General features: G+C 42.4%; 1 protein-coding gene across 11 annotated transcripts in view; it reads right to left on the bottom strand.

Moving 5' to 3' along the window:
* Window positions 1-27144, bottom strand: part of TCF4 (transcription factor 4) — a 581252-nt gene that overhangs the window by 62160 nt on the left and 491948 nt on the right. For all 11 annotated transcript variants that reach the window (XM_069746012.1, XM_069746015.1, XM_069746018.1 and 8 more), the window contains 2 exons: window positions 26241-26371; window positions 19540-19672 (listed from right to left, as the gene is read on the bottom strand). In XM_069746012.1, the coding sequence (XP_069602113.1) occupies window positions 19540-19672; window positions 26241-26371 (264 nt within the window). The remainder of the gene's footprint in view (window positions 1-19539; window positions 19673-26240; window positions 26372-27144) is intronic.

The raw sequence follows: 27144 nt of genomic DNA, 5'->3' as shown, positions 1-27144 counted from the left end.
GCTCCGTTTGCATATTACTCAAGACTGGACATGATTACATTATGTCTTCAGGTATTAGACTATGATCATTAGAGATTATGTATTATTATAAATTACCTATCGTCTAAACCAATATTTTAGATCAAGGAAAAATAGAATATTTTTAATTAACTTTTCAAGTTTTCACTTCCTTTAATTTTCCAATTTCTGGTGTTTACACAAGTCAGGGTAAGAATAAAAGGTAAGAGAGCTGGAGGTGGAAAACAAAAGGATCCACCGCTAACAATAACGGATGTTAAAACTCAGCTCATCCTCCCTCTCTCTTCATTGTGACCTCTGCACATGTCACAGAGCATGCTCACAATGTAGATGTCACTTCCTGACTAAGGATCCTATAGGCCCCATGGCTACTTTGAAGAAAATCTCCGATATTTAAAAGGAACGTAATTCATTGAATAAAAAGAAAATAATGAATTTAATAATAAAGAGATCTACAAAAAGGGAGTATATAAAAAAAATATGAGATATATAAATAAAAGAAACAAAAAATAAACTAGTGGACTATACTGTATTTATGGCCATTATAGGTTCTGATAATTTTTTTTTTACTTTTTGGGTTACTTTAAAACAATCTTGAGTATGTCCACCTTTGATCTTCGTTATAGAACGCAGTTGAAGGCAGGGTCGATGTTAAGTTAATAAAGCCTCCTGATTTAATGATATTACTGCTCACTAAACCATAAGCGTTAACTGTAATCATTTTCATAATGGGTTAGCATTCAATTGTAGATTATTTCTATCATTTACAGTGATTAGTGGAATTAAAGCTGGAGACAAAGATAAGAATGGATGGTCTTGGAGATCAGAAACATGTGTAACTACGAGTCTATAGAAGTTAGAAGAGCCTAAGGGTATGACTCCACCAGTGGTACTGTGGACAAAACTCACAGATCACGTTTGATGTTGCAGATTTATCAGATTGTCTTACAGTCAATTTATGGTGTGACCACTTGGATTTCAACAACAACCTGGTGAGGCCTCAGTTTCCTCGTAGCTGCTCTGTAGGACTAGACTTATAAAAGGAAAGACTGAAAAATCATGCAGTACTTCTCTACAACATGACCAAAAAGTTTAATGTTTTATGTCATCTTGTTTTCCACGGAGATTTTTGCTCCTGTTGGGTTCTTCATTACCCTGCAACCTAGACATTATTCATGTTTGGGCAGCAGTATTTGGTAGATGTCAGAGCCAAAGGCTGAGAGATGGCCACTTTTCCTTGACCCTGTGGGGTCTTCTCCCTAAGTACACATTAGACAGGAGTCATTCAAAAGTGCTGATATCATTGGGTTCAGCAAACTGTCTAATTTGTATTGTTTTTTTTCCAACTCTCCTTCGACAGATGATGTTGGGAGAGAGAAGAGTTTGGGTGGCTGAATTTCAGCGGCTGATCCTTTTGTCTCTCTGGACATAAGCTGCTGCAAAAAAGTCTGGAGGGGGATCGGAGTATGGAGGGAGACATATTGAGTCTGGAGGAGGACACAGGAGTCTGTAGGAGGACACAGGAGTCTGTAGGAGGACACAGGAGTCTGGAGGAGGACACGGGAGTCTGGAGGAGGACACGGGAGTCTGAAGGAGGACAAGGGAGCCTGCAGTAGAACACAGGAATCTGGAGGAGGACATTGGAAGTCTGGAGCAGGAAACAGGAATCTGGAACAGGATACCGGAGTCTGGAGCATTACACAGGAGTCTGGAGCAGGACACAGGAGTCTGGAGCAGGACACAGGAGTCTGGTACAGGGCAGTCGGGAGGATGACAGGGGAATCTGTTAGAGGCTCATAGAGAACACAGGAGTGCTCAGCCAATTGATCAGTCTATAATCATTTGTCCGACAGGTACATAATGTCTGTGGGTGGTTGTTAGTGCATTTTTTTAGTCGCACTGTGCTTTTTTGCAGCACTTGGGGAACCTCCTATCCCTTCACTGGAAGAATTAATTAGTACCAGGAGGATGGACAATAAAGTGCTCAGGGTTTGCTATGCTCAACACAACCCCACTAATACCAGATCTCTTTTTCCACACCCTACACCACTCCTAAAGTGAATGTTTCTACAGAAATTGCCAAGACCTCCATATTCTCTTAATCAATCAAAAACGTTACACTCTGATCCCTCTTCCATAAAAGTCAGGATAATGGTCGTAAACAAGTCAGCTACTAAATCATGTGAGATACTTGAATCGTCATGTCACGAACCGTGGACCTCTCATATGATCTTGGTGTCTCAACTTCTATTGAACCAGTGCTCAAACGCAATACACATTTTCAAAAAGTGAGAATCGTGAGACTAATGTAAACCATGTGGTGGAATAACCCAAAACAGACAAAACTATGTTGGAGCCCGGCTGGCAATGCTTTAAATATTGCAACTGTAAATGACGGGAAGTAAAATCAACTGCGGAAGGCTAAAGACAGCTTTCATGCCAGTGGCAAACAGCCAAAAAGGAGGCTGACCAGATTAAAAATAATACACGAATGTGGATAGTTTATTGCTCCCGAAAAGCCTGTAAATGTCGATAGTCAACCAAATATTTTTCAAGACTGGGCCGTACCTACTATTCCAGCAAAATAGATGTAATGTAGAGGGATTGAGTGCTATAAATGATGGCCGCTATGGATTTATTGCAGCTCGCGAGCGTACGCTTCCTTTTCATTGGTTTTTAAATCGTTAGTAACTTCGCAGACTTTGATTTTTATTTTACAAATAGCAAATAAATCTAAAATGTGGTTTAAATGGAAACATTCACAAAGCTACATGTGATAGGTTCCAGTAGCAGGTCAGAAAACTCAAGAATTTCACTCAATATTAGGGCACCTGGACAACAACAGAGGTGTAGTCATGCAGGGTGCAGGGGAAATAGTCACAACTAGGCTTCAAAGGGTCTCAAAGTCCAGTTTTGTTTTGTTTTATTTCTATAGCCCATCACAGCAACTAAGGCATGACCTAGCCAGATCCATAAAATGGGGGATAAATGTATGACCATCAATCAAGACCACTGGGACCCCAGCCAAGAAAGGGGTTCTTGTATGAAAAGAGCAGTAGTACACATGTGTGAACGCCTCTCCGTTCACTAGAAGAAAGAGCATCTAATTCAGGAGAAAAAAGCTTCAAGATTTAATTTAACCTGCCATAGATGTGACGTTTCAACCAGCCATTGGTCTTTTTCGAGCATGCTATTGAATTTTTTTGACTCCTTGGAACTTTTTTGACTGGGCGTCCTTTTTGAGCTTATGTGCCCTTTGTAGTTGTCCAATATTGGGGTGCCGCGAGCCATCTTCATTTTTATACCTCTATATTCACTGCCTAGAGGAGTGGTGCCCACTTTCACTCTCATAGACCCTATATGATAGTGGGATCTGACTCCTTAGTCCTCTTGCCAATCATCAATGGGGATCCAGTGTCCCCAGTATGAATGGAGCAATAGAGCACATTGCATGAGAACCGCTCGGTTCATTGTCTATAGGTACAGTGATAACAGTGTACTATGTCTCTCAATAACCAGTGATGATCCAACCTCTAGGACCCCCACCAATCACCAAAATAGAGGTCCAGCGTTCCCTTTATAAATAGAATGTAAGTGGGCATGTATGACTACTGCTCCACAGACACATAGAAATTAGTAGGGCGGTGGTCCGGCATGGGCACTACTGTTCTTTCACACTGGTATGTGGGACCCGTGTTTGCAATGTTAGTGGGGATCACAATAGTCAGGTTTAGAAAATCTCATGAATAAGATAAAACTGTAGAATAAGATAAATTGTGTATTTATTCAAAATACACAATTTATCTTATTCTGCTCAAAGAGTGACAATCTGGGATCTCTATATGGAAACCCGGCACGGCCATCTACAAAAGTAGAGTGTCACGACTGCAGTTGGTGCACATGGTTCATGGACCCACTGTGCCACAGGCCGGACCTGCCTAGGAAAAGGCGTAGCTAAGCGACTACCTGGTGTTCGCTGGAGCTCCTGATGGTGGAGACAGGTGCTTCAGGTAGCCGCCAGGTACCAATCCTAGGCAGGGGCCGATACTGCAGCTGCCGATCCCTGGGGTTGGGTTCGCTGACATGGGGAGACCGAGATCACTGACGGACTGTACAGGTAGTTAGAATATTGAAGATATCTACGAGTGTAAACAAGAAACTTTCAGGAAACAGTTCTGGACCTGGGACAACGGAAACAGGACTGGCCACATCGAGATCAGGAGACCGTGTATAGGTACCGCAGATGCGGAATCAGGATTAGGATACCGCCGAAGCGGTCGCAAGAACTCAGACAAACTATACAAGGCTAACAGGAAAACTGGATACAGGAATAAGTTTAACAGGCTAACGGGGCACACACCAACACACCTAACACTAAACTATAGGGGTTGCTCAGGCATCTCCCTATTGGGGAGGGTGCCTTTTATACAAGATGCCTCCCAGCTATTGACTGGAAGACATCTTACAGGTGAGTACTTTAACTAAATGACTCCCAGCTGACATTGGGGGGGCATTTTACTATGTGCGCGCTCTGCCTCTTAAAAGCTGAGAAGAGGTTGCACATCATTCTAGGCACGCACAGAGGAGGAGGAGACAACCTTTGGGAACATTGCTGCAGCTGTGGCGGTAAGTAGGCTGGCATCCCCACATGGTGGGACGAGGTGGGCCATGCGGAGGAGCCGGAAGAAGCTACATAAAGCAATGGCTCAATTATTCTGGAGTCTCCATTTATTTATTTTTTTATTATTGTCCTTAAACTTTCCCTAAGTCCATTTTCAATCAGCCCTTATATAAAAAGTCAATCCTCAATGAGTATCTCCTAGCGAGATCAAGTTAGGATACCGTCAAGATTAATTCTAACCCTGTACTCTTGTATGGTCATGGCCAGTCATGGCCAAAAATGCCAAAAATTAAGATTGTAAGGAAACACAGAGAATGGGGGTTTGTATGTGGGATGATTTGGGCAGTGATCCGAGGTAGCCAATTTTTGTTGCTTTCAATAAACAAAAATTTGCAAAAAAAATGAGAAGATTAACACAAGAGAAAAGAGCCATTAAGAAAAAATAGAAAGTTAACTTAATGGAGTGGTGGACAAGGATGATGTATTACAATAAACCCCAAACACATCTGATTTCTGTTTTCCTTCTTTTAACTACCGGTATGTTTCTTCACATGAAGTCTTCTCCTGTGCTGCACCTGATATGAAACCATATATCACTCATAGGGACTCCTCCAAAGCTTTACACCCCTGAAACCATATGATACGACTTTGCTCTGTCCTTCAACCCTATTCATTGCTGTTTAATAAGGTAACTGTTTCTTAGAGGCTGCAAAACCTCAAATCAAAGCCCGAGGCTCCCAGCTCCATTGCTATGTGTGGACTGATAAGCAAATGATAGTTTCCACTGTGGCTGCTATCGCCTCCTGTAGGCACAACTGTAACCCTCCATCTGTTATATCACTATATCAATTAATGAATGGTATTTACACCTTAGATTTTAAAGAAACACTAAGCTATAGCAATATAAACATATTCAGGCCAAGTTGATGTTCTTCCATTACTATTAAACTATGCTATATTTTATTATATAAGAATATGTTACATGTCTATTAAACATATGTTCTTGGAACGCGAGTCGGGGGGGGGGGAGCTGGGGAGCTTGTGGGGGGCGACCTCACCAGTAAATTGACATTTCTCTCTTTTGGTTTTTGTTGAGTCTTGTTGTAATCTTTGATGTAGTTTTGTTGTAATTTGATGTAATGTGCGATATAATCCATCAGTTTATTGATGAGCATAGACAAACACTCAATCTTATTTCAATCACTTAATTGATTTTATACTCATACAGGTACAAACATCTCTACTCGCTGTTATCTGCCGCCTACCATCCTGCAACCTTCCCCTTTAATGGTACAAACATCTCTACTCGCTGTTATCTGCTGCCTACCATCCTGCAACCTTCCCCTTTAATGGTACAAACATCTCTACTCGCTGTTATCTGCTGCCTACCATCCTGCAACCTTCCCCTTTAATGGTACAAACATCTCTACTCGCTGTTATCTGCCGCCTACGATCCTGCAACCTTCCCCTTTAATGGTACAAACATCTCTACTCGCTGTTATCTGCCGCCTACGATTCTGCAACCTTCCCCTTTAATGTACCTGCTGAATGTTTGCTAAATTCATTTGTTGCATTGTATTACTTACTGCTGTACATCCATGCTGGGGTCACAGGAGATATTATCGCGTTCAAGGTGTCAGAGCATATGGTTACAGCCAGGCTCAGTGCCTTTGATCATGTAACCTCCCCTGGGGTGTTGGCCAATTGCTAATTTATCCCAAATAAGCACCCACAATCCCTCTCACCTGATCCTTTACTCAGTCTTATAAATTTAGTAGCATCTTAAGGAGTGCATGCGTGTGGGGTCAGGCACCCACATTTCTGCAGCAAAGCATTTCGAAGCTAAGCATAAAGACGCCGCAGTTATTTCAACGGCAGTTAGTCACGGCAGGAGTCAGAACCCCACACTATGTCGCTGTCTCTTTTGGGTTTGTCTGCTGAGTTAGCACTTTCTATTACTTGGATCTAGCTTTTCTATTAACCCATCTTACTCCTTCACCATGTTTACCTATGCCCTTACAGTGTTTGCTCCACTAATCCTCTCTCTCCTTCGCTATCACAAACCCCAGCACTCTCTAACCTAATAATCATCTCCCCTTCCCTCTTACCTCCCCACCTGTCCTCCTCTGCTGACCTGCTCCTCAACCTCAAATCTGTCCTAATAAAACATAAAACAAGCCGGCCACTCTCTTTCTCCCACCTGCTCTCCCTTTCTCTGCTTTTCCTCACTGCTGGAGACATATCTACTAACCCGGGACCCCCACAGCTTATACCTTCCACTACTACCCCCTCCTATCGCTCCCTATCTAATATGAACTACCACAATCTTTCCAACATAAAATCCGTGCCCCTGACGCCCACCTCCCTGCTCCCTCTCTCCGGAGCACTCTGGAATGCCTGCTCAATCTGCAATAAGCTTCACGTGATTCAAGACCTTTTTCTCTCTGGCAATCTTGCCTTCCTTGGCCTCACAGAAACATGGTTAACACCCTCTGACACCGCCTCCCCTGCTGCGCTGTGTTACGGAGGCCTCCACTTCACCCACACCCCTCGACCTGGCAACAAACATGGTGGAGGAGTGGGTCTTCTCCTTTCTTATAACTGCACCTTTAACCCAATCCCACCTCTACCCTCCTTTATCCTCCCCTCTTTTGAAGTCCACTCTGTCCGCATCTACTCTCCCTCCAACCTCCAAGTGGCTATCAAATACTGACCTCCAGGCCCGGCCACTGCCTTTATTGACCAATTCTCCACCTGGCTTCTACACTTTCTCTCTGCTGATATTCCCACCATCATCATGGGTGACTTCAACATCCCCATTGATACTCTTCAGTCAACAGCCTCCAAACTTCTGTCCCTTACCTCATCCTTTGGACTTACCGCATATACTCATAGTAACATAGTAACATAGTTAGTAAGGCCGAAAAAAGACATTTGTCCATCCAGTTCAGCCTATATTCCATCATAATAAATACCCAGATCTACGTCCTTCTACAGAAGCTAATAATTGTATGATACAATATTGTTCTGCTCCAGGAAGACATCCAGGCCTCTCTTGAACCCCTCGACTGAGTTCGCCATCACCACCTCCTCAGGCAAGCAATTCCAGATTCTCACTGCCCTAACAGTAAAGAATCCTCTTCTATGTTGGTGGAAAAACCTTCTCTCCTCCAGACGCAAAGAATGCCCCCTTGTGCCCGTCACCTTCCTTGGTATAAACAGATCCTCAGCGAGATATTTGTATTGTCCCCTTATATACTTATACATGGTTATTAGATCGCCCCTCAGTCGTCTTTTTTCTAGACTAAATAATCCTAATTTCGCTAATCTATCTGGGTATTGTAGTTCTCCCATCCCCTTTATTAATTTTATTGCCCTCCTTTGTACTCTCTCTAGTTCCATTATATCCTTCCTGAGCACCGGTGCCCAAAACTGGACACATACTAAGCGGTCACCGTTACCGCTCATTACAGTAATGAATATGCGGCTCCACCTCTATGGGAGGTGGAGCCGCATATTCATTACTGTAATGAGCGGTACCATGTGACTGCTCAGTACAGGAAGAATCTGCTGCTGCCGGCGCCGGGGAAGCCAGGGACCTGCAGGGACCGCGCCAGGAGTAGGTAAGTATAATTTCACAGCCCCCGCTCCCCCTCCCCTGCCGACCCCTGCGTATTACTCGAGTACAAGCCGAGATTTTCAGCCCATTATCTTGGGCTGAAAGTCCCCCTCTCGGCTTATACTCGAGTAATACGCAGGGGTTGGCAGGGGAGGGGGAGCGGGGGCTGTGAAATTATACTTACCTACTCCTGGCGCGGTCCCTGCAGGTCCCTGGCTTCCCCGGCGCCGGCAGCAGCAGATTCTTCCTGTACTGAGCGGTCACATGGTACCGCTCATTACAGTAATGAATATGCGGCTCCACCTCCCATAGAGGTGGAGCCGCATATTCATTACTGTAATGAGCGGTAACGGTGACCGCTTAGTACAGGATGAAGCTGCGGCGTCGGGGAAGCAGGGACTGCACAGCGCCAGGAGCAGGTAAGTATAACGGGGAGGGGGGGCGCTGCGCTGTGCGATAGTCACCTTTCCTTGTTCCGGGCGTCGCTCTGTCTTCAGCAGTGACGCTCAAGTCAGAGGGCGCGGTGACTTAGTTAGTGCGCGCCCTCTGCTGAATGTCAGTGCGGAAGATGGAGCTGCACCGGAACAAGGAGCAGGTAACTATTGAAAGTGCCGGGGGCCTGAGAGACGGAGAGGTGAGTATGTGACTTATTTTTTTTTATCGCAGCAACAGCAAATGGGGCAAGAGTCTGTATGGAGCATCTATGGGGCCATAAGGTTTGTGCAGCACTATATGGGGCCATAACATTTGTGCAGAACTATATGGGGCCATAACATTTGTGCAGCACTATATGGGGCCATAACATTTGTGCAGCACTATATGGGGCCATAACATTTGTGCAGCTCTATATGGGGCCATAACATTTGTGCAGCACTATATGGGGCCATAACATTTGTGCAGCACTATATGAGGCCATAACATTTGTGCAGCACTATATGGGGCCATAACATTTGTGCAGCACTATATGGGGCCATAACATTTGTGCAGCACTATATAGGGCCATAACATTTGTGCAGCACTATATGGGGCCATAACATTTGTGCAGCACTATATGGGGCCATAACATTTGTGCAGCACTATATAGGGCCATAACATTTGTGCAGCATTATATGGGGCCATAACATTTGTGCAGCACTATATGGGGCCATAACATTTGTGCAGCACTATATGGGGCAAGTGTCTGTATGGGGCCATAATTAACGTTTGTGGAGCATTACGGTATATGGGGCAAGGGTCTGTATGGAGCATCTTATGGGGCCATAATCAGCATTTGTGCAGCATTATATTGGGAACATGTGTCTATGGAGCATCTTATGGGGCCATTATTAATCTTTATGCAGGATTATATGGGGCATATTTTAATATGGAGCATCTTATGGGGCCCATCATAAACTGTGTGGAGCATTATATGGGGCTCCTGGATCAATATGGATATTCAAAAACACTTAACCTACTGATGTCTCAATTAATTTTACTTTTATTGGTATCTATTTTTACTTTTGACATTTATCGGTAGCTGCTGCATTTCCCACCCTAGGCTTATACTCAAGTCATTAAGTTTTCCCAGTTTTTTGTGGCAAAATTAGGGGGGTCGGCTTATACTCGGGTTGGCTTATACTCGAGTATATACGGTACTCAGTGGTCCTCCGCAGCCACCCACACAGACGGACATACATTAGACCTGGTATTCACCAGTCTCTGCTCTCTATCTAACTTCACCACCTCCCCTCTCCCTCTATCCGACCACCATCTGCTCACCTTCTCATCCCTGTCCTCCCCACCGGTCATCCATGTCCAGCAAAATGCGCACCCCCGCAGAAACCTTGTACACCGAGACACCCACACACTCTCTGACTCTATCCTACCACTGGCATCCATATCCTCACTCCACGACACAGACAGTGCCACTGCTTTCTACAATGCCACTCTTACATCAGCTATTGACACAGTTGCCCCTCTCGTCCATGGCAGAGTGCGATGTATCAATAGACAACCTTGGCATAATAACACCACTAAAAAGCTCCGGCAAGTGTCCAGGGTTGCGGAGCGGCGTTGGAAGAAAACACACTTGCAAGACGACTTCACTGCATTCAAACAGGCAATACTCGCTTTTAAATCTGCTCTCACCTCTGCTAAACAGGCCTACTTCACAACCCTCGTATCTTCCCTATCCAACAATCCCAAACAGTTATTCAAAACCTTTAACTCCCTCCTCCGCCCCCCACTGCCCCCTCCAACCTCCCTCATCTCTGCTGAGGACTTTGCCACACACTTTAAAAATAAGGTCGACCAGACAAGGCAAGTCTTCATTGTTCAACCACCACAACCCCTTTGTGTACCTGACCAATGCCCAAACCCCATAACCTCCCTATCCAACATCACTGAAGGGGGGCTTAATTGTCTCCTCTACAAATCGCACCTCACCACCTGTGCGCTCGACCCCATCCCATCCCACATCCTCCCCAAACTCACTACCACACTTATCCAATCCCTAACCCACCTCTTCAAACTATCACTATCTTCTGGCACCTTCCCTTCTGCTTCCAAACATGCCACAATCACGCCTACCCTTAAAAAGCCAACCCTCCCATTCACTTCCAAACTCCTGGAGCAGCAAGTCCATGCTGAACTTTCCTCCCACCTCTCATCTAACTTACTCTTTGACAATCTACAATCTGGTTTCCGCCCCATCACTCAACTGAGACAGCCCTGACCAAAATTACTAACGACCTACTTACCGCGAAATCTAATGGACAATACTCTGTACTCCTCCTTCTAGACCTGTCCTCTGCTTTCGACACGGTTGACCACTGCCTCTTACTACAGATCCTCTCCTCCTTTGGCATCAAAGACCTCGCCCTATCCTGGATCTCCTCATACCTTTCTAACCGCAAATTCAGCGTCTCACACTCCCACACTACCTCCTCATCCCACCCTCTGTTGGAGTCCCTCAAGGCTCTGTTCTAGGACCCCTACTCTTCTCAATCTACACTTGGCTTGGGACAACTCATAATGTCCCATGGATTCCAGTACCACCTCTATGCTGATGACACTCAGATCTACCTCTCTGGCCCAGACGTCACCGCTCTGCTGTCCAGAATCCCAGAGTGCCTACCAGCCATATCTTCCTTCTTCTCCTCTTGCTTCCTCAAACTCAATGTGGACAAATCTGAACTCATCATCTTTCCTCCATCCCATAGATCTTCCTTACCAGACCTATCTATCGCAATCAATGAAATCATGCTTTCCCCCATATCCTTAACTCTGCTGCCCTACTAATTCATCTCTCTCCTCGCTACTCCTCTGCTTCCCCCCTCTGCAAATCTCTTCACTGGCTCCCATTCCCTCAGCGTATCCAGTTCAAATTACTAATACTGACCTACAAAGCCATCCACAACCTGTCTCCTCCATATATCTCTGAACTTATCTCCCGATATCTTCCCTCACGTGATCTCCGGTCCTCCCAAGACCTCATTCTCTCCTCCACACTTATTCGCTCCTCATCCAACCACCTCCAAGACTTCTCCCGAATATCCCCCATCCTCTGGAATTCTTTGCCCCAACACGTCCGACTAGCAACCACGTTTGGATCCTTGAGACGGAACCTGAAAACCCACCTCTTCAGGAAAGCCTACAGCCTGCACTGACCCTACTGCCTCCTCATCACTACCGAAGCTACCTCCTCACCAACACCGGAGCTCCTGCAACCCTCAACCTACTGTCTCCTTCCCCACCACCTGTAGAATGTAAGCCCACAAGGGCAGGGTCCTCGCCCCTCTGTATCAGTCCGTCATTGTTAGTTTGCTTACTGTATGTGATATCTGTAACTTGTATGTAACCCCTTCTCATGTACTGCAACATGGAATCAATGGTGCTATATAAATAAATATTAATAATAATAATACATATATTAGCACTTATTTTAGCACCTGCCCGAGCACCGCTTTGAGAAAACCAAAATCCTGATTAGAAGCGTGGCTTACACGGAGAAGCACACTCTCTGTTACCAGGAAACAGCATGCAAAGCTGGGTTCGATTTCATGCATCCGATTCATTTTGTTTCTTATGTTTTATTTCCACTTCAACACAATCTGTTCGGACAATAATTATTCAGTACATTTCACACTATATTGATTTATTATTTATGATGATTTCTTTACAATGCTTGTCTTGTGACATGTGATTTCTAACTGTCGACATTGGGTTAAATGTCACTCGGCGATCCTCCTGACCACCATTCTATTCTTTCTTTCACAAGCCTTTTTTCAAATGTCTTGTCAATTTATATCTGCCCAGGTTGTTTGTATCCTGATTGTGGGTGTCCTGATGAAGAAGTTGTATGCTTCGAAACACGTCGGTGACTGATACATCCCTTACTACTGGATTGGCATACTCCATTCTCTCACGGCAGCGGAGAACAACCTAATTTTCCTTTTATGCTTCCAGTAATATTATATTATAGCTAAATGTAATCTTCATATACCATTGAGTAACTTTGTACATACATTACTTACGTTGGACCCCGAGTTACATCCTGTATTATACCCCAGAACTGCACTCACTATTCTGCTGGTGCAGTCACTGTGTACATACATTACATTACTGATCCTGAGTTACATCCTGTATTATACCCCAGAGCTGCACTCACTATTCTGCTGGTGCAGTCACTGTATACATACATTACATTACTGATCCTGAGTTACATCCTGTATTATACTCCAGAGCTGCACTCACTATTCTGCTGGTGCAGTCACTGTGTACATACATTACATTACTGATCCTTAGTTACATCCTGTATTATACTCCAGAGCTGCACTCACTATTCTGCTGGTGCAGTCACTGTGTACATACATTACATTACTGATCCTTAGTTACATCCTGTATTATACTCCAGAGCTGCACTCACTATTCTACTGGTGCAGTCACTGTATACATACATTACATTACTGATCCTGAGTTACATCCTGTATTATACTCCAGAGCTGCACTCACTATTCTGCTGGTGCAGTCACTGTGTACATACATTACATTACTGATCCTGAGTTACATCCTGTATTATACCCCAGAGCTGCACTCACTATTCTGCTGGTGCCGTCACTGTGTACATACATTACATTACTGATCCTGAGTTACATCCTGTATTATACTCCAGAGCTGCACTCACTATTCTGCTGGTGCAGTCACTGTGTACATACATTACATTACTGATCCTTAGTTACATCCTGTATTATACTCCAGAGCTGCACTCACTATTCTGCTGGTGCAGTCACTGTGTACATACATTACATTACTGATCCTTAGTTACATCCTGTATTATACTCCAGAGCTGCACTCACTATTCTACTGGTGCAGTCACTGTATACATACATTACATTACTGATCCTGAGTTACATCCTGTATTATACTCCAGAGCTGCACTCACTATTCTGCTGGTGCAGTCACTGTGTACATAGATTACATTACTGATCCTGAACTGATCCTGAGTTACTTCCTGTGTTATACTCCAGAGCTGCACTCACTATTCTGCTGGTGCAGTCACTGTGTACATACATTGCATTACTGATCCTGAACTGATCCCGAGTTACTTCCTGTGTTATACTCCAGAGCTGCACTCACTATTCTGCTGATGCAGTCACTGTGTACATACATTGCATTACTGATCCTGAACTGATCCTGAGTTACTTCCTGTGTTATACTCCAGAGCTGCACTCACTATTCTGCTGGTGCAGTCACTGTGTACATAGATTACATTACTGATCCTGTACTGACCCTGAATTACATCTTGTATTGTACTCCAGAGCTGCACTCACTGTTCTGTTTGTGCAGTCACTATGTACATACATACATTACATTACTGATCCTGTACTGACCCTGATTTACATCCTGTATTATACCCCAGAGCTGCACTCACTAATCACTATGTACATACATTATATTACTTATAAATAAATGGATGACTTAAGTGATGTTAGTTGCGGTGTGTCTCACAGGTTTGCACCATCATTACAGATTGAGAGAATGACGGAAGAAGGGAATGAAGCAAAGTAAGGGTAACAAAAAAGAAAGGGCTAAAAAGACAAGGAGCGTAAGAAAGAAAAGAAAGCTAAATTAGAGGAAAAGGAGGAAAAAGAAGGAAAAGAAAGGAAGAAGAAAGAAAGAAAGAAAGAAAAAGAAGGAAAGTACAAAGACAGACCCAATATAGAGTATTATCGGTGTAATATTTGTATGGAGGAGCAGTCGGAGCCTCAGTCCGCACTTCGGAGTTATGGCTTCTAAGCCCAGACAAGCTCGGTTTCCATCGAGCCTCTCAGCTGCTGTTCTCCCAGAACCAGGAGGTGAAACCAGCGCTGACCAGAGCGGAGGACAGAAGAGAGAAGAGACAGTGGAGAGGCCCTTTGTAGCGTCTCTGTATGGAGAAGGACCACTGATTTCCGCACGGAACGGCTCCAGATATAAAGTGAATGCAAACAGTGTGAGATTTGTTATCAATTACAACAGATGCATGGAAGCGGCCTCACGGTCCAATTCTAAATATGTTTTCACAGTTGGAGGCTTGTGAGGTTACTTCATATGTGAAGAAAGAAAGTTTGAAGAATTCGATGTCGCGCTTGCATAATTAATATGCAGATGGTAAAAATGGTGAACACAGATACATTGAAAATGGAGATTCAGCTTGGCAATGAAGCAGCCTATCACCTCCTTTCACGACAATGCCAATGCTGCAAAATGTGAATGTTGATCTATGTTATTATAATAACTAAAAAGCAACGCAAAGCATTTTTAAGTGTAACCTAGAAAGATAAAAATGAGGCCCCTTTTCAGCAGCTGCCTGACGCCATCACAAAGCATCACAAGGTCACTCACGACACCAATTAATGTGGAAATGAGAACAACCTGGAGTAGGAGGACTCCTCTCTCTACAGATATATAACCATCACGAGGGCTTCCTCTGTGGTACAGACACCCACAATTACCTTATTGCCACAGGACAGACTCTCTCAGAACTGTTTACAGTCTGAATAGACATTAGGTAGGGATCACTTGATCCTTTAATTCTGCATTGTTTGCATATAACGACACCTCATGTCTTATTTGTTGCATAGTTTGGTCGCAGAAGAAACTTGTGAGAGTAGATTATATGGGGTAATTCAACTTTTATCCACACAGAACATAAGGTACATGCATCAGCTTCTTAATACAGCATAACAGGAAGTCGGAAGGACCTTTTACCAGAGAAAAAGTGAAACCAAAGTCCACAAGTATATGCATTACATTCAACTAAGTATATTACAGTAACAACATCGCCATCTACTGTCAGAATAGTGTAAACTCCTTCTGCACACAAATAAATCTGTATCTGTTGCATATCTGCCAACATCATTATCACAGCACCACTCAAAACTTGCCCCTGCCTCCAGCTGGGTGTTTTGTCCCCATACAATATATACGCACAGGTAGTACTGTCTCCCCATAATGATGTGGGGACAGACAGCATTGCCTCTCTGTTTCCCTCTATAATAATGTAGGCAGAAATAGTTGCACCTGTCTTTCCATGTATCAATGTAGCTACGGATAATACTTCCACCCTTATACTCTATGTAAAATATTTAGGCACAGATAGTACCACATCCCTGTATTTTTATATAAAAGATGTTGATACAAGTAGTACTATCGGTCATTCAAGGTACTGTAATTTATGAAGGTGCAGAAGAGTACTACCTTCCGATCTCTCATTATATTATAAAGTATTGTTTTTCTTCCTGTATTTCCGTTTAAAGATGTAGGCACAGATAGTGCTACCTTATTGTCTTTCTGTGTAATGATATAGGCACAGATAGTGCTACCTTATTGTCTTTCTGTGTAATTATATAGGCACAGACAGTGCTACTTTCCTTCCTCTCCATGTAACTATTTAGCTACATATAGTTCTAAGTTCCAACCTCTATGTAACAGTATAGGCATAGATAGTACTTATTTATTGTCTCTCCATGTAATGAAGTAGCTACAGATAGTACTGTATCCCTGTATTTTTTTTTATAGACAACGTAGATAGAAGTTGCACTACCTCCCTGTCCTTCAACGTACTGCAATTTATGAAGGTGCAGAAGAGTACCACTTTCCTATCTCTCATTATATTTTAAAGTATTGTTTCTCTTCCTGTATTTCCATTTAAAGTTATAGGCACAGATATTGCTTCCTTATTGTCTTTCTGTGTAATGATATAGGCACAGATAGTACTACTTTCCTCCCTCTTCCTGTAACTATTTAGTCACATATAGTGCTAAGTTCCAATCTCTATGTAATAATATAGGCACAGATAGTACTTCTTTCTTGTCTCATGTAATGAAATAGCTACAGATAATACTATATCCCTAGGGACGAGTGGTACTACCTCCCTATCCTTCAATGTACTGTAATTTATGAAGTTGCTCCTTTTGATATAGGTTAATATAAATACTGATTTCTTTTCTCTCCATTGTTGATGTATAGGTGGGATACAGATAATACTACCTTCCCATCTATCCATATAGAGATGTAGGTATAGACAGCACTACCTTTTTGTCTTTCTATGTAATGATATAGGTACCGATAGTACTAGCTTCCCATTTCTATGTAACAATGTAGGCACAGATATTAATGCTTTCTTGTCTCTCCATGTAATGAAATAGGTACAGATAGTACTATCTTCCTGCCTCTCCATATAAGGATACAAGATAGCTACAGATAGTGCTATATTCCTTCTACTACGCAAAATTAAAAAAAAATCCCATACAATGAAAGCTGAGAACACTCACAAATACAATCAAACATGTATATAACAAATTAATTTGCTAAACAAAATACAAAATAAGACACGCAATAAGAACACACACAAAGAAACCACCTGTGTGGTTAAAGTAGGTAACCTGTATAACCTACCCATAAACAATGCAGAAAAACCCTCAACTAAATGTCAAATTCTCATTTAATAAAGATACAAAATGGATAATAGTGAAACAGTAAAACGAGTAAAACAAATCAATATAAAAAGCAGTATGCATGATAAATAGAGATAAAAAAAACAACAATGCGTGTATGAAAATACCAAATACCAAGAGAATGAGGAGGGTCAAGAAATATAGGGAAACAAAACCTTAAGCGCTATTCTGCTCCCAAGTGCAGTTTCATCAGGAATGATGTACTAAGTTCCTATCTGCTATGTAACTATATGGGCACAGACAGTACTGCCATCTTGTCTCGCCATTTAAGGAAATAGGTACAGATTGTACTACGTTCCTGTCTCTCAATGTAAAAAAATAAATACGGAAACTACTGCCTTGTTCTTTCTCCATGTAATAATATAGGTACATATAGTACTACTTTACTGTCTCTCTATGTAATAATATAGGTACAGATAGTAGTACTTTACTGTCTCTCTATGTAATCATATAAGAACATATAGTACTACCTTACTGTCTCTCTATGTAATAATATAGGTACAGATAGTAGTACTTTACTGTCTCTCTATGTAATCATATAAGAACATATAGTACTACCTTACTGTCTCTCTATGTAATAATATAGGTACAGATAGTACTACCTTACTGTCTCTCTATGTAATAATATAAGTACAGATAGTAGTACTTTACTGTCTCTCTATGTAATCATATAAGTACATATAGTACTACCTTACTGTCTCTCTATGTAACCATATAGGTACAGATAGTGCTACTTTACTGTCTCTCTATGTAATAATATAGGTACAGATAGTACTACCTTACTGTCTCTCTATGTAATAATATAAGTACATATAGTACTACTTTACTGTCTCTCTATGTAATAATATAGATAGATAGTACTACCTTACTGTCTCTCTATGTAATAATATAGGTACAGATAGAGAGACAGTCAGGCAGTACTATGTGATAATATAGGTACATTCAGTACTACCTTACTGTCTCTCTATGTAATAATATAAGTACATATAGTACTACTTTACTGTCTCTCTATGTAATAATATAGATAGATAGTACTACCTTACTGTCTCTCTATGTAATAATATAGGTACAGATAGAGAGACAGTCAGGCAGTACTATGTGATAATATAGGTACAGATAGTAGTACTTTACTGTCTCTCTATGTAATCATATAGGTACATATAGTACTATTTTACTGTCTCTCTATGTAATAATATAGGTACAGATAAAGAGACAGTCAGGTAGTACTATGGGATAATATAGGTACAGATAGTAGTATTTTACTGTCTCTTTATGTAATGAGAGAGTTACAGATAGTACTGCTTTCCTGTTTCTCCATTAAATTTTAGAGGTACATATAGTATTGCTTTCCTCTTTCTCCATGTAACAATAGAAGTACAGATAGTACTGCTTTCCTGTTTCTCCATGTAACTTTAGAGGTACATATAGTATTGCTTTCCTCTTTCTCCATGTAACAATAGAAGTACAGATAGTACTGCTTTCCTGTTTCTCCATGTAACTTTAGAGGTACATATAGTATTGCTTTCCTCTTTCTCCATGTAACAATAGAAGTACAGATAGTACTGCTTTCCTGTTTCTCCATGTAACTTTACAGGTATAGATAATACTACTTTCATGTCTCTCAATGTAATGTAGGCACAGATAGTACTATGTCCCTATCTCACCAAGCATTCAAAGAAATAACTATCAGAAACCAATGAGAAAAAACTTAGCTGTTCACAGAAGTTTAAAAATGAATCCAGCCTAAAAAATAAATTAATTGAACCCATATTCATCTACTACATAAACCAAACTATACAGAGTCACTATACAAAGTCTTTTTTTTTTTTTTTTAAATAGCTAGAATTCAACTTACAAAAGTAATTCTCTTTGGACACTCTCTGCTGGTTAGAAAAGTCCCCAGCCAATAAAGGATCCTACTGCTGTGACTATCTGTAATCTGTGATGAAACCTGGCGGCAAGTATTTCATTTCCCTGCAGCACCACCACAGGAGGAACAAAGTATTACACATTACCCATGTGTAATGAAGGACAAGTAAGGTCCTCCGAGAAGAGAGACACTCTTCATATCCGCTCTTCAGTCTGGCCAAGAGATGTGGATCCGGAACAGATAGAACCTTCTAATAATTCAGAATGGTATCATGTTTTTACGCAACAAAAAGTTTTTCAAAGCAGACAAACCCTTTAAGAAATGTGTCAAACAATAACTATGAACAAGTCTTTGTCAAGAACTTGACAGCTTGTCTGGGTAATGGAAATGTTGATGTTTTAGGAAGTTCTGATAGAAGGAGGAGAACACTTACACATTATACTATCTGTTCCATTGGCCGGCGGCGTGCAGGAGGAGGCGTTATAGTGATTGGTGCTGCTCCGGTGAAACGTGGACATTGGAGGAAGACTAGAATTGATGTCTGTTGAGGAGTGTGATGGATAGCTCTGTAAGGATGACAAAGAAGGACGCGATTCAGCAATTCTTGCTACAATGCACACCCAATGACGGAGCACGTTACAGACACATGACACATCTTTTATGTTCTCATTCTGCCATCTGATCTGCGGAAGTTTCTTTCTCGGCATTTAGTTTCCTTCATTATGTCTTTTCTTCTCAACCCTGGGCTATCTGTTATTTTAGCTAATATGTAATCTCGCTCATCAAACATCTCAGACATGTGTAAAGCCATTTAAAGAAGACCTAGAGGGTTTCAAAAACTCTCTCCTGGGTAACCAAGTCCTTGAATCCTCCACTAAACAGCCAACCACCGTAACTGCTCTCCTTGAGGTTGCCAACCAACTTTGCAAGACTTGACTGTGGCATTCCAGCAGGTATGGAGGGAGGGGGGCTCCTCATAGATATAATTTGCAACTTTTTGACAAAAAATGATGCAAGAGTCAAGGGGCCATCCAGATTCAAGTGTCCGCACTGGGTGAAGAAGTTCAATGGATTCGGATTTCCAGGTCCTATCCTGATTTATTTTAGCCTTAGCATCATAAGGATCAGAGGAAGGAGAAACAGCCAGCAAACAGGAAGACTACAGTCAGGGCAGAGAGCAGGAGTATGACCTTGTGTGAATGACCTTGTTTGTAGTGATAAAGATATATTGCTATTTGGGCACTGTATAGCACTGTGGTTACACACTGACCGACGCTATTATTTGGGTGCTGTATGGTACTGTAATTGGACACTACCTGCTGTAATTATTTGGGCACTATAAAGCACTACCTGACATTACCATTTAGGCACTGTATAGCACTGTGATTTGGCACTACATGGCACTACCATTTGGGCACTGCATAGCACTGTGATTTGCGCTACCTGACATTACCATTTAGGCACTGTATAGCACTATGATTTGGCACTACATGGCACTACCATTTGGGCACTGTATAGCACTGTGATTTGGCACTACATGGCACTACCATTTGGGCACTGTATAGCACTGTGATTTGGCACTACCTGGCACTACCATTTGGGCACTGTATAGCACTGTGATTTGGCACTACATGGCACAACCATTTGGGCACTGTATAGCACTGTGATTTGCGCTACCTGACATTACCATTTGGGCACTGTATAGCACTGTGATTTGGCACTACGTGGTACTACCATTTGGGCACTGTATAGCACTGGGATTTGGCACTACCTTGCACTACCATTAGGGCACTGTATAGTACTGTGATTTGGCACTACCTGGCACTACCATTTGGGCACTGTATAGCACTGTGATTTGGCACTACGTGGCACTACCATTTGGGCACTGTATAGCACTGTGATTTGGCACTACCTGGCACTACCATTTGGGCACTGTATAGCGCTGGGATTTGGCACTACGTGGCACTACCATTTTGGCACTGTATAGCACTGTGATTTGGCTCTACGTGGCACTACCATTTGGGCACTGTATAGCACTGTGATTTGGCACTACGTGGCACTACCATTTTGGCACTGTATAGCACTGTGATTTGGCACTACCTGGCACTACCATTTGGGCACCGTATAGCGCTGGGATTTGGCACTACCTGGCACTACCATTTGGGCACTGTATAGCAGTGTGATTTGGCTCTACGTGGCACTACTATTTGGGCACTGTATAGCACTGGGATTTGGCACTACCTGGCACTACCATTTGGGCACTGTATAGCACTGTGATTTGGCACTACCTGGCACTACCATTTGGGCACTGTATAGCACTGTGATTTGGCTCTACGTGGCACTACTATTTGGGCACTGTATAGCACTGGGATTTGGCACTACCTGGCACTACCATTTGGGCACTGTATAGCACTGTGATTTGGCACTACCTGGCACTACCATTTGGGCACTGTATAGCACTGTGATTTGGCTCTACGTGGCACTACCATTTGGGAACTGTATAGCACTGTGATTTGGCACTACCTGTCACTACCATTTGGGCACTGTATAGCACTGTGATTTGGCACTACCATTTGGGCACTGTATAGCACTGTGATTTGGCACTACCTGGCACTACCATTTGGGCACTGTATAGCACTGTGATTTGGCACTACCTGGCACTACCATTTGGGCACTGTATAGCACTGTGATTTGGCACTACCTGGCACTACCATTTGGGCACTGTATAGCACTGTGATTTGGCACTACCTGGCACTACCATTTGGGAACTGTATAGCACTGTGATTGGGCACTACCTGGCACTACCATTTTGGCACTGTATAGCACTGTGATTTGGCACTACCTGGCACTACCATTTGGGCACTGTATAGCGCTGGGATTTGGCACTACGTGGCACTACCATTTGGGCACTGTATAGCACTGTTATTTGGCACTACCTGGCACTACCATTTGGGCACTGTATAGCACTGTGATTTGGCACTACGTGGCACTACCATTTGGGCACTGTATAGCACTGTGATTTGGCACTACCTGGCACTACCATTTGGGCACTGTATAGAAGTATTCTTTGACACAATCTAATATTACGATTCTGGCACTGTCTAAAGCAGTGCTGCCCACACTCCAGCCCTCACAGCCCCAACAGGTCATGTTTCAGGCTTTCTTTAGTATTGCACAGGTGATGGAAGTATCATCAAGCCATCAGGAATTCTCACACCTGTGCAATACTAAGGAAATCCAGAAAACATGACGTGTGGGGGGGCCGTGAGGACTGGAGTTTGGGAAACACTAGTCGAAAGGATTTGTCCACAGTGGGAATGTCTCGGCATTGGGACACAACTCTATTAGCTGGAGCCATTGCTATGATGAGCTATTGCCTTAGTAGACCCCCGGCATCTTGGTGGTTCAAGAACGCACTTTGGTTTTATTGGATGCCACAGGGGAGCGGCTTAATTAAAGAGGTTCTCAATGGTGGACAACCCCTTTAAGCTCTGATCTTGCTAGTTCTTAATTAATTTGTAGGCTGAGTGCCTTGACACGCACAGTGAAAACTTCCTGGTGATTTGGGAGTCGTTTATCCTTGTGACTGCGGTAAAGAAGAAAGAAAATGTAGGCTTTGCTTCTCTCTTCAAGTTTATGGATGTAATTCCATGTAAATCACTTCGTTTGTGGTTTGCTAATCCAAAAGTCTTTACTGTAAAATCTAAAATCTATGTTTGTACTCCCCTGCCGTACATCTTGTGGATTTAACAGTTTTAGAAGACCATTTAATTTGGCTCTACTGCCTTTCAGGGAATAGAAGCATTCACTCTCGGTTACTCTTCAGATTGCCGGCAGGGATCTGTACCGCTCACCTGGCGGATTTATCCAGAACACTGGAGCGGGTGCCGAGGATGTCAGAGGTGTGCCGGAAAACGTGGTGGCATCTGAACCTGATCTAATGGCTGAGCTCTTATATCTGTCTATCTAGATAATAAATGGGAAGCAGCACCAATCCAGTAAAGTGCAGGGACAAACACCATGGTCCCCGGACCACCGGATCACTAAATCAAAGTGAACGTTGCAGATTTTTATTATGTTTTATTCCAAACCCATGTAAACAATTTTACAATAATACTTGCGCACAGATCTTTGCCGAAGCACCGTTTACATAGGCTTGTAAGAAAACATCAATTTTGCACATTTTTGGAGATGAAAGTGCTGCTTCTTATCTATCTATCCATCCTTCTATCTATAATTATCTATCAACGATCTCCAGTGGGGGAAATAAGTATTTGGTCCCTTGCTGATTTTGTACGTCTACCCACTGACAAAGCAGTGAACAGTCTATAATTTTAAGGGGAGGTTAATTTTAATATTGAGAGATAGAATATCAAAAATAAAATCCAGAAAATCGCATTGTATAAATGATATCAATTTATTAGCATTTTGCAGTGAGAAATAAGTATTTGATCCCTCTGGCAAACAAGACTTAATAATTGGTGGCAAAACCCTTGTTGGCAAGCACAGCAGTCAGATGTTTTTTGTAGTTGATGATGAGGTTTGCGCACATGTCAGGAGGAATTTTGGGCCACTCCTCTTTGCAGATCATCTCTAAATCAGTAACATTTTGAGGCTGTCGCTTAGCAACTAGGAGCTACAACTCCATCCATAAGTTTTATATGGGATTAAGGTCTGGAGACTGGCTAGGCCACTCCTGTTGTGAATTCTGCTCTTGGGCTCCCTCCGGTAGTTGTTGATGGTAATGCAATTATTCCTGAGCAGCAGTCTTGGACAGGTGTTTCTGCTAATTGCAATTCTGACTGGGGTATTTAGCTGTGCAGGACTCATTAGTCCTTGCCAGTAGTCAATGTTCCTTTGGAAGCGTTGGTCCTCTGCCTGGCCTCTCCTGATTGCTGCCAATTCAGCTAAGTGTTTGCTTCATTTTTTTTGACATACTGCTGTGTGTTTATTTTCTGTGCTTATCTTGTTTCTATTTTGTTCCTGCTAGACTGTGCCTGATGTTTTTCTCAGTCTAGTTGGACTCGCTGGAGTCGCAGATATACTCTCCACATCTTTAGTTAGGTGGTGGAGTTTTTGTATTTTTCTGCTGTGGATATTTTGTAGTGTTTTATGCTGACCGCATGGTATCCTGTACTTTGCTTTCCTATCTAGGTAGAAGTGGCCTCCTTTGCTTATCCCTGTTTTCTGTCTGCGTGTGTCTTTTCTTCTCCTACTCACAGTCAATATTTGTGGGGGGCTATCTATCCTTTGGGGATCTACTCTGAGGCAAGAGAGTTTTCCTATTTCCATCTTTAGGGATATTTAGTCCTTAGGCTGTGTCGAGGTGTCTAGGTCTGGTTAGGCACACCCCACGGCTACTTCTAGTTGCAATGATAGGATCAGGGTTTGCGGTCAGTAAAGTTACCACTGCTCCAGCGAAGGTTACTTCATGCTGCTCCAAGGCCACCTGATCATAACGCACTCCATGACGTTAATGTGCTTCTTTTTGAGCCACTCCTTTGCTGCCTTGGCTGTATGTTTTGGATCATTGTCTTTCTGGAAGACCCAGCCATGACCTATTTTTAATGTCCTGGCGGAGGGAGGGAGGTTGTCACTCAGGATTTTACAGTACATGGCTCCATTCATACTCCCATTGATGCGGTGAAGTAGTCCTGTGCTCTTAATGCAGAAACACCCCCAAAACATTATGTTTCCACCTCCATGCTTGACAGTGGGGATTGTGTTCTTTGGGTTATAGACAGCATTTTTCCTCCTCCAAACATGGCGAGTGTAGTTTTAGGCTGATCTCTCACCTTCCTCATGATCAAGGATACCTCAGGAGGTGAGATTTTTGCATGGTGCCCCAGAACGATATCGATTGACAGTCATTCTGTATTTCATCTATTTTCTTTCTGTTGCACCCACAGTTGTCTCCTTCTCACCCAGATCTTACTTAGGCTATGTGCACACATTGCGGTTTTTACTGTGGATCCGCAGCATTTTTGACGCAGCAGTTTTCCATGTGGTGTACAGTACCATGTTAATCTATGGAAAACAAAAACCGCTGTGCACATGCTGCGGGGAAAAAACGCGCGGAAATGCAGCGGTTTATTTTCCACAGCATGTCAATTCTTTGTGCAGAATCCGCAGCGGTTTGCCATCTGCTCCAATAGAAAACTGCAGATGGAAAACCGCAGCAGAATCCGCATTAAAAAACTGCGGTAAATCCGCAGTAAAAACCGCAGCGGTTTTTCACTGTGGATTTTGCAAATCCCCTGTGGAAAATTCCGCAATGGAATCCTCAACGTGTGCATATGGCGTTATGGTTTTGTAGCCCATTCCAGCTTGGTGCAGGTCTATGATCTTGTTCCTGACATCCTTATAAAGCTTTTTGGTCTTGTCCATGTTGTAGAGTTTAGAATCTGACTGATGAATTGAGTCTGTGGACAGGAGTCTTTTATAAAGGTGACTATGTAAGACATCTGTCTTTAATGCAGGTAACGAGTTGATTAGGAGCGTCTAACTGGTCTGTAGGAGTCAGAACTCTTAATGATTGGTAGGGGATCAAACACTTATTTCTAACTGCAAAATGCAAATAAATGTATATAATTTATACAATGTGATTTTCTGGATTTTATTTTTGATATTCTATCTCTCAGTGTTAAAATTAACCTACCCTTAAAATTATAGACTGTTCATGTCTTTGTCAGTGGGCAAACGTATAAAATCAGCAAGGGATCAAATACTTATCTCCCCCACTGTATATATATTATCTATTTATCTATCTATCTATCTATCTATCTATCTATCTATCTATCTATCTATCTATCTATCTATCTATCTATCTATCTCCTTCTCTAAGTTACTGTATGAAAATCTCTTTGCTGTAGATGATTTGAAACCTGATCTTTCTGTTATTACCATATCTCGCCGATCATATGAATTGATATGAGCTTGTGTTGGGCTTCTGTGATTTTACAGCTGTCAATCTGTATAAGCAGTGCTGTAGTGTAAAGCATGGTGAATGGCAGCTTCAAAATCAACATAACTAAATTGGGTAAGTGGTGACTTATACATTGTTTTAAGACACTTGATGGTTTCTGGAACATCTCTTTATGAAGAAAAGGGTCTGATATGATAAAATGCTCTTACCAAACGGTCATGTGGATGCAAGTTGCAGTAACTGCTTGACTGCGGAATATGAGACGAGTTGCCCAACATCCCTCCGTACCCAGCTTGGTTCATCCCATTCGAACTCCAAGGGTCACTGCTATGGTGACCATCTAAGAAAAACGACAAGCAACAATAAGAAAAAACACTTCTAAAGAAGGAGTAATGCACAATATGTGACCACAGCCATCAGAAGGAAACAATGTAACAATGAAGAACAAGAGAAAGAAAACAGATGCACTGTATACACAACACTACAGGTCTATGGCTGCCTTGAATACACAAGAGGGGCATCCAAAAATACAACTGAATATCACTGAGTCCTCCTCTACTGTCAGGCTTAAACTTTCATTATCTCTGGTCTTTAAAAAGCTGGGTGACAACCAATATGGCCGTCATTACAGCCTGACACCAGAGGCCCCAAAACAAAATCAGTAAGGGGCAACCCACTACCATTGCTTATGACTATACCGATGCCATCCTGTATGGCAGACAGGGTTTTGGGCTCCCTTAGGGCAACAATTTTTGCATGTCGGACTCCTGCATCAACCCCTTAAGGGCGCAGACAATTTTCATTTTTCAATTTCATTTTTTTCCATCCTCTTCTTCCGAGAACCATAACTGGTTTTGTGTCAACACAGACATACGAGGATGCGGTTTATTAAGAGACGAGTTGTAGTTTTGAATTATGCCATATAATGTACTGAAAAATGGGAAAAAAAATTCCAAGTAGGATGAAATGGTGGGAAAACTGCAATTTCATCATTTTTTTTTTTTTAGGTTTTGTTCTATACGGCATCCATAGTGTCGTAAAAATTACCTGGCAGTGCTTTAGGTAACTACGATTACAGCGATGCTAAACTTGAATAGTTTTTTTTATATTATT

This window comes from Ranitomeya imitator, chromosome 1 (genome assembly GCF_032444005.1).
Source record: "Ranitomeya imitator isolate aRanImi1 chromosome 1, aRanImi1.pri, whole genome shotgun sequence".
NCBI classification, from domain to species: Eukaryota; Metazoa; Chordata; class Amphibia; order Anura; family Dendrobatidae; genus Ranitomeya; species Ranitomeya imitator.
Note: the sequence above shows the minus strand (reverse complement) of the source record. Positions and strands in the feature narration are given on the sequence as shown.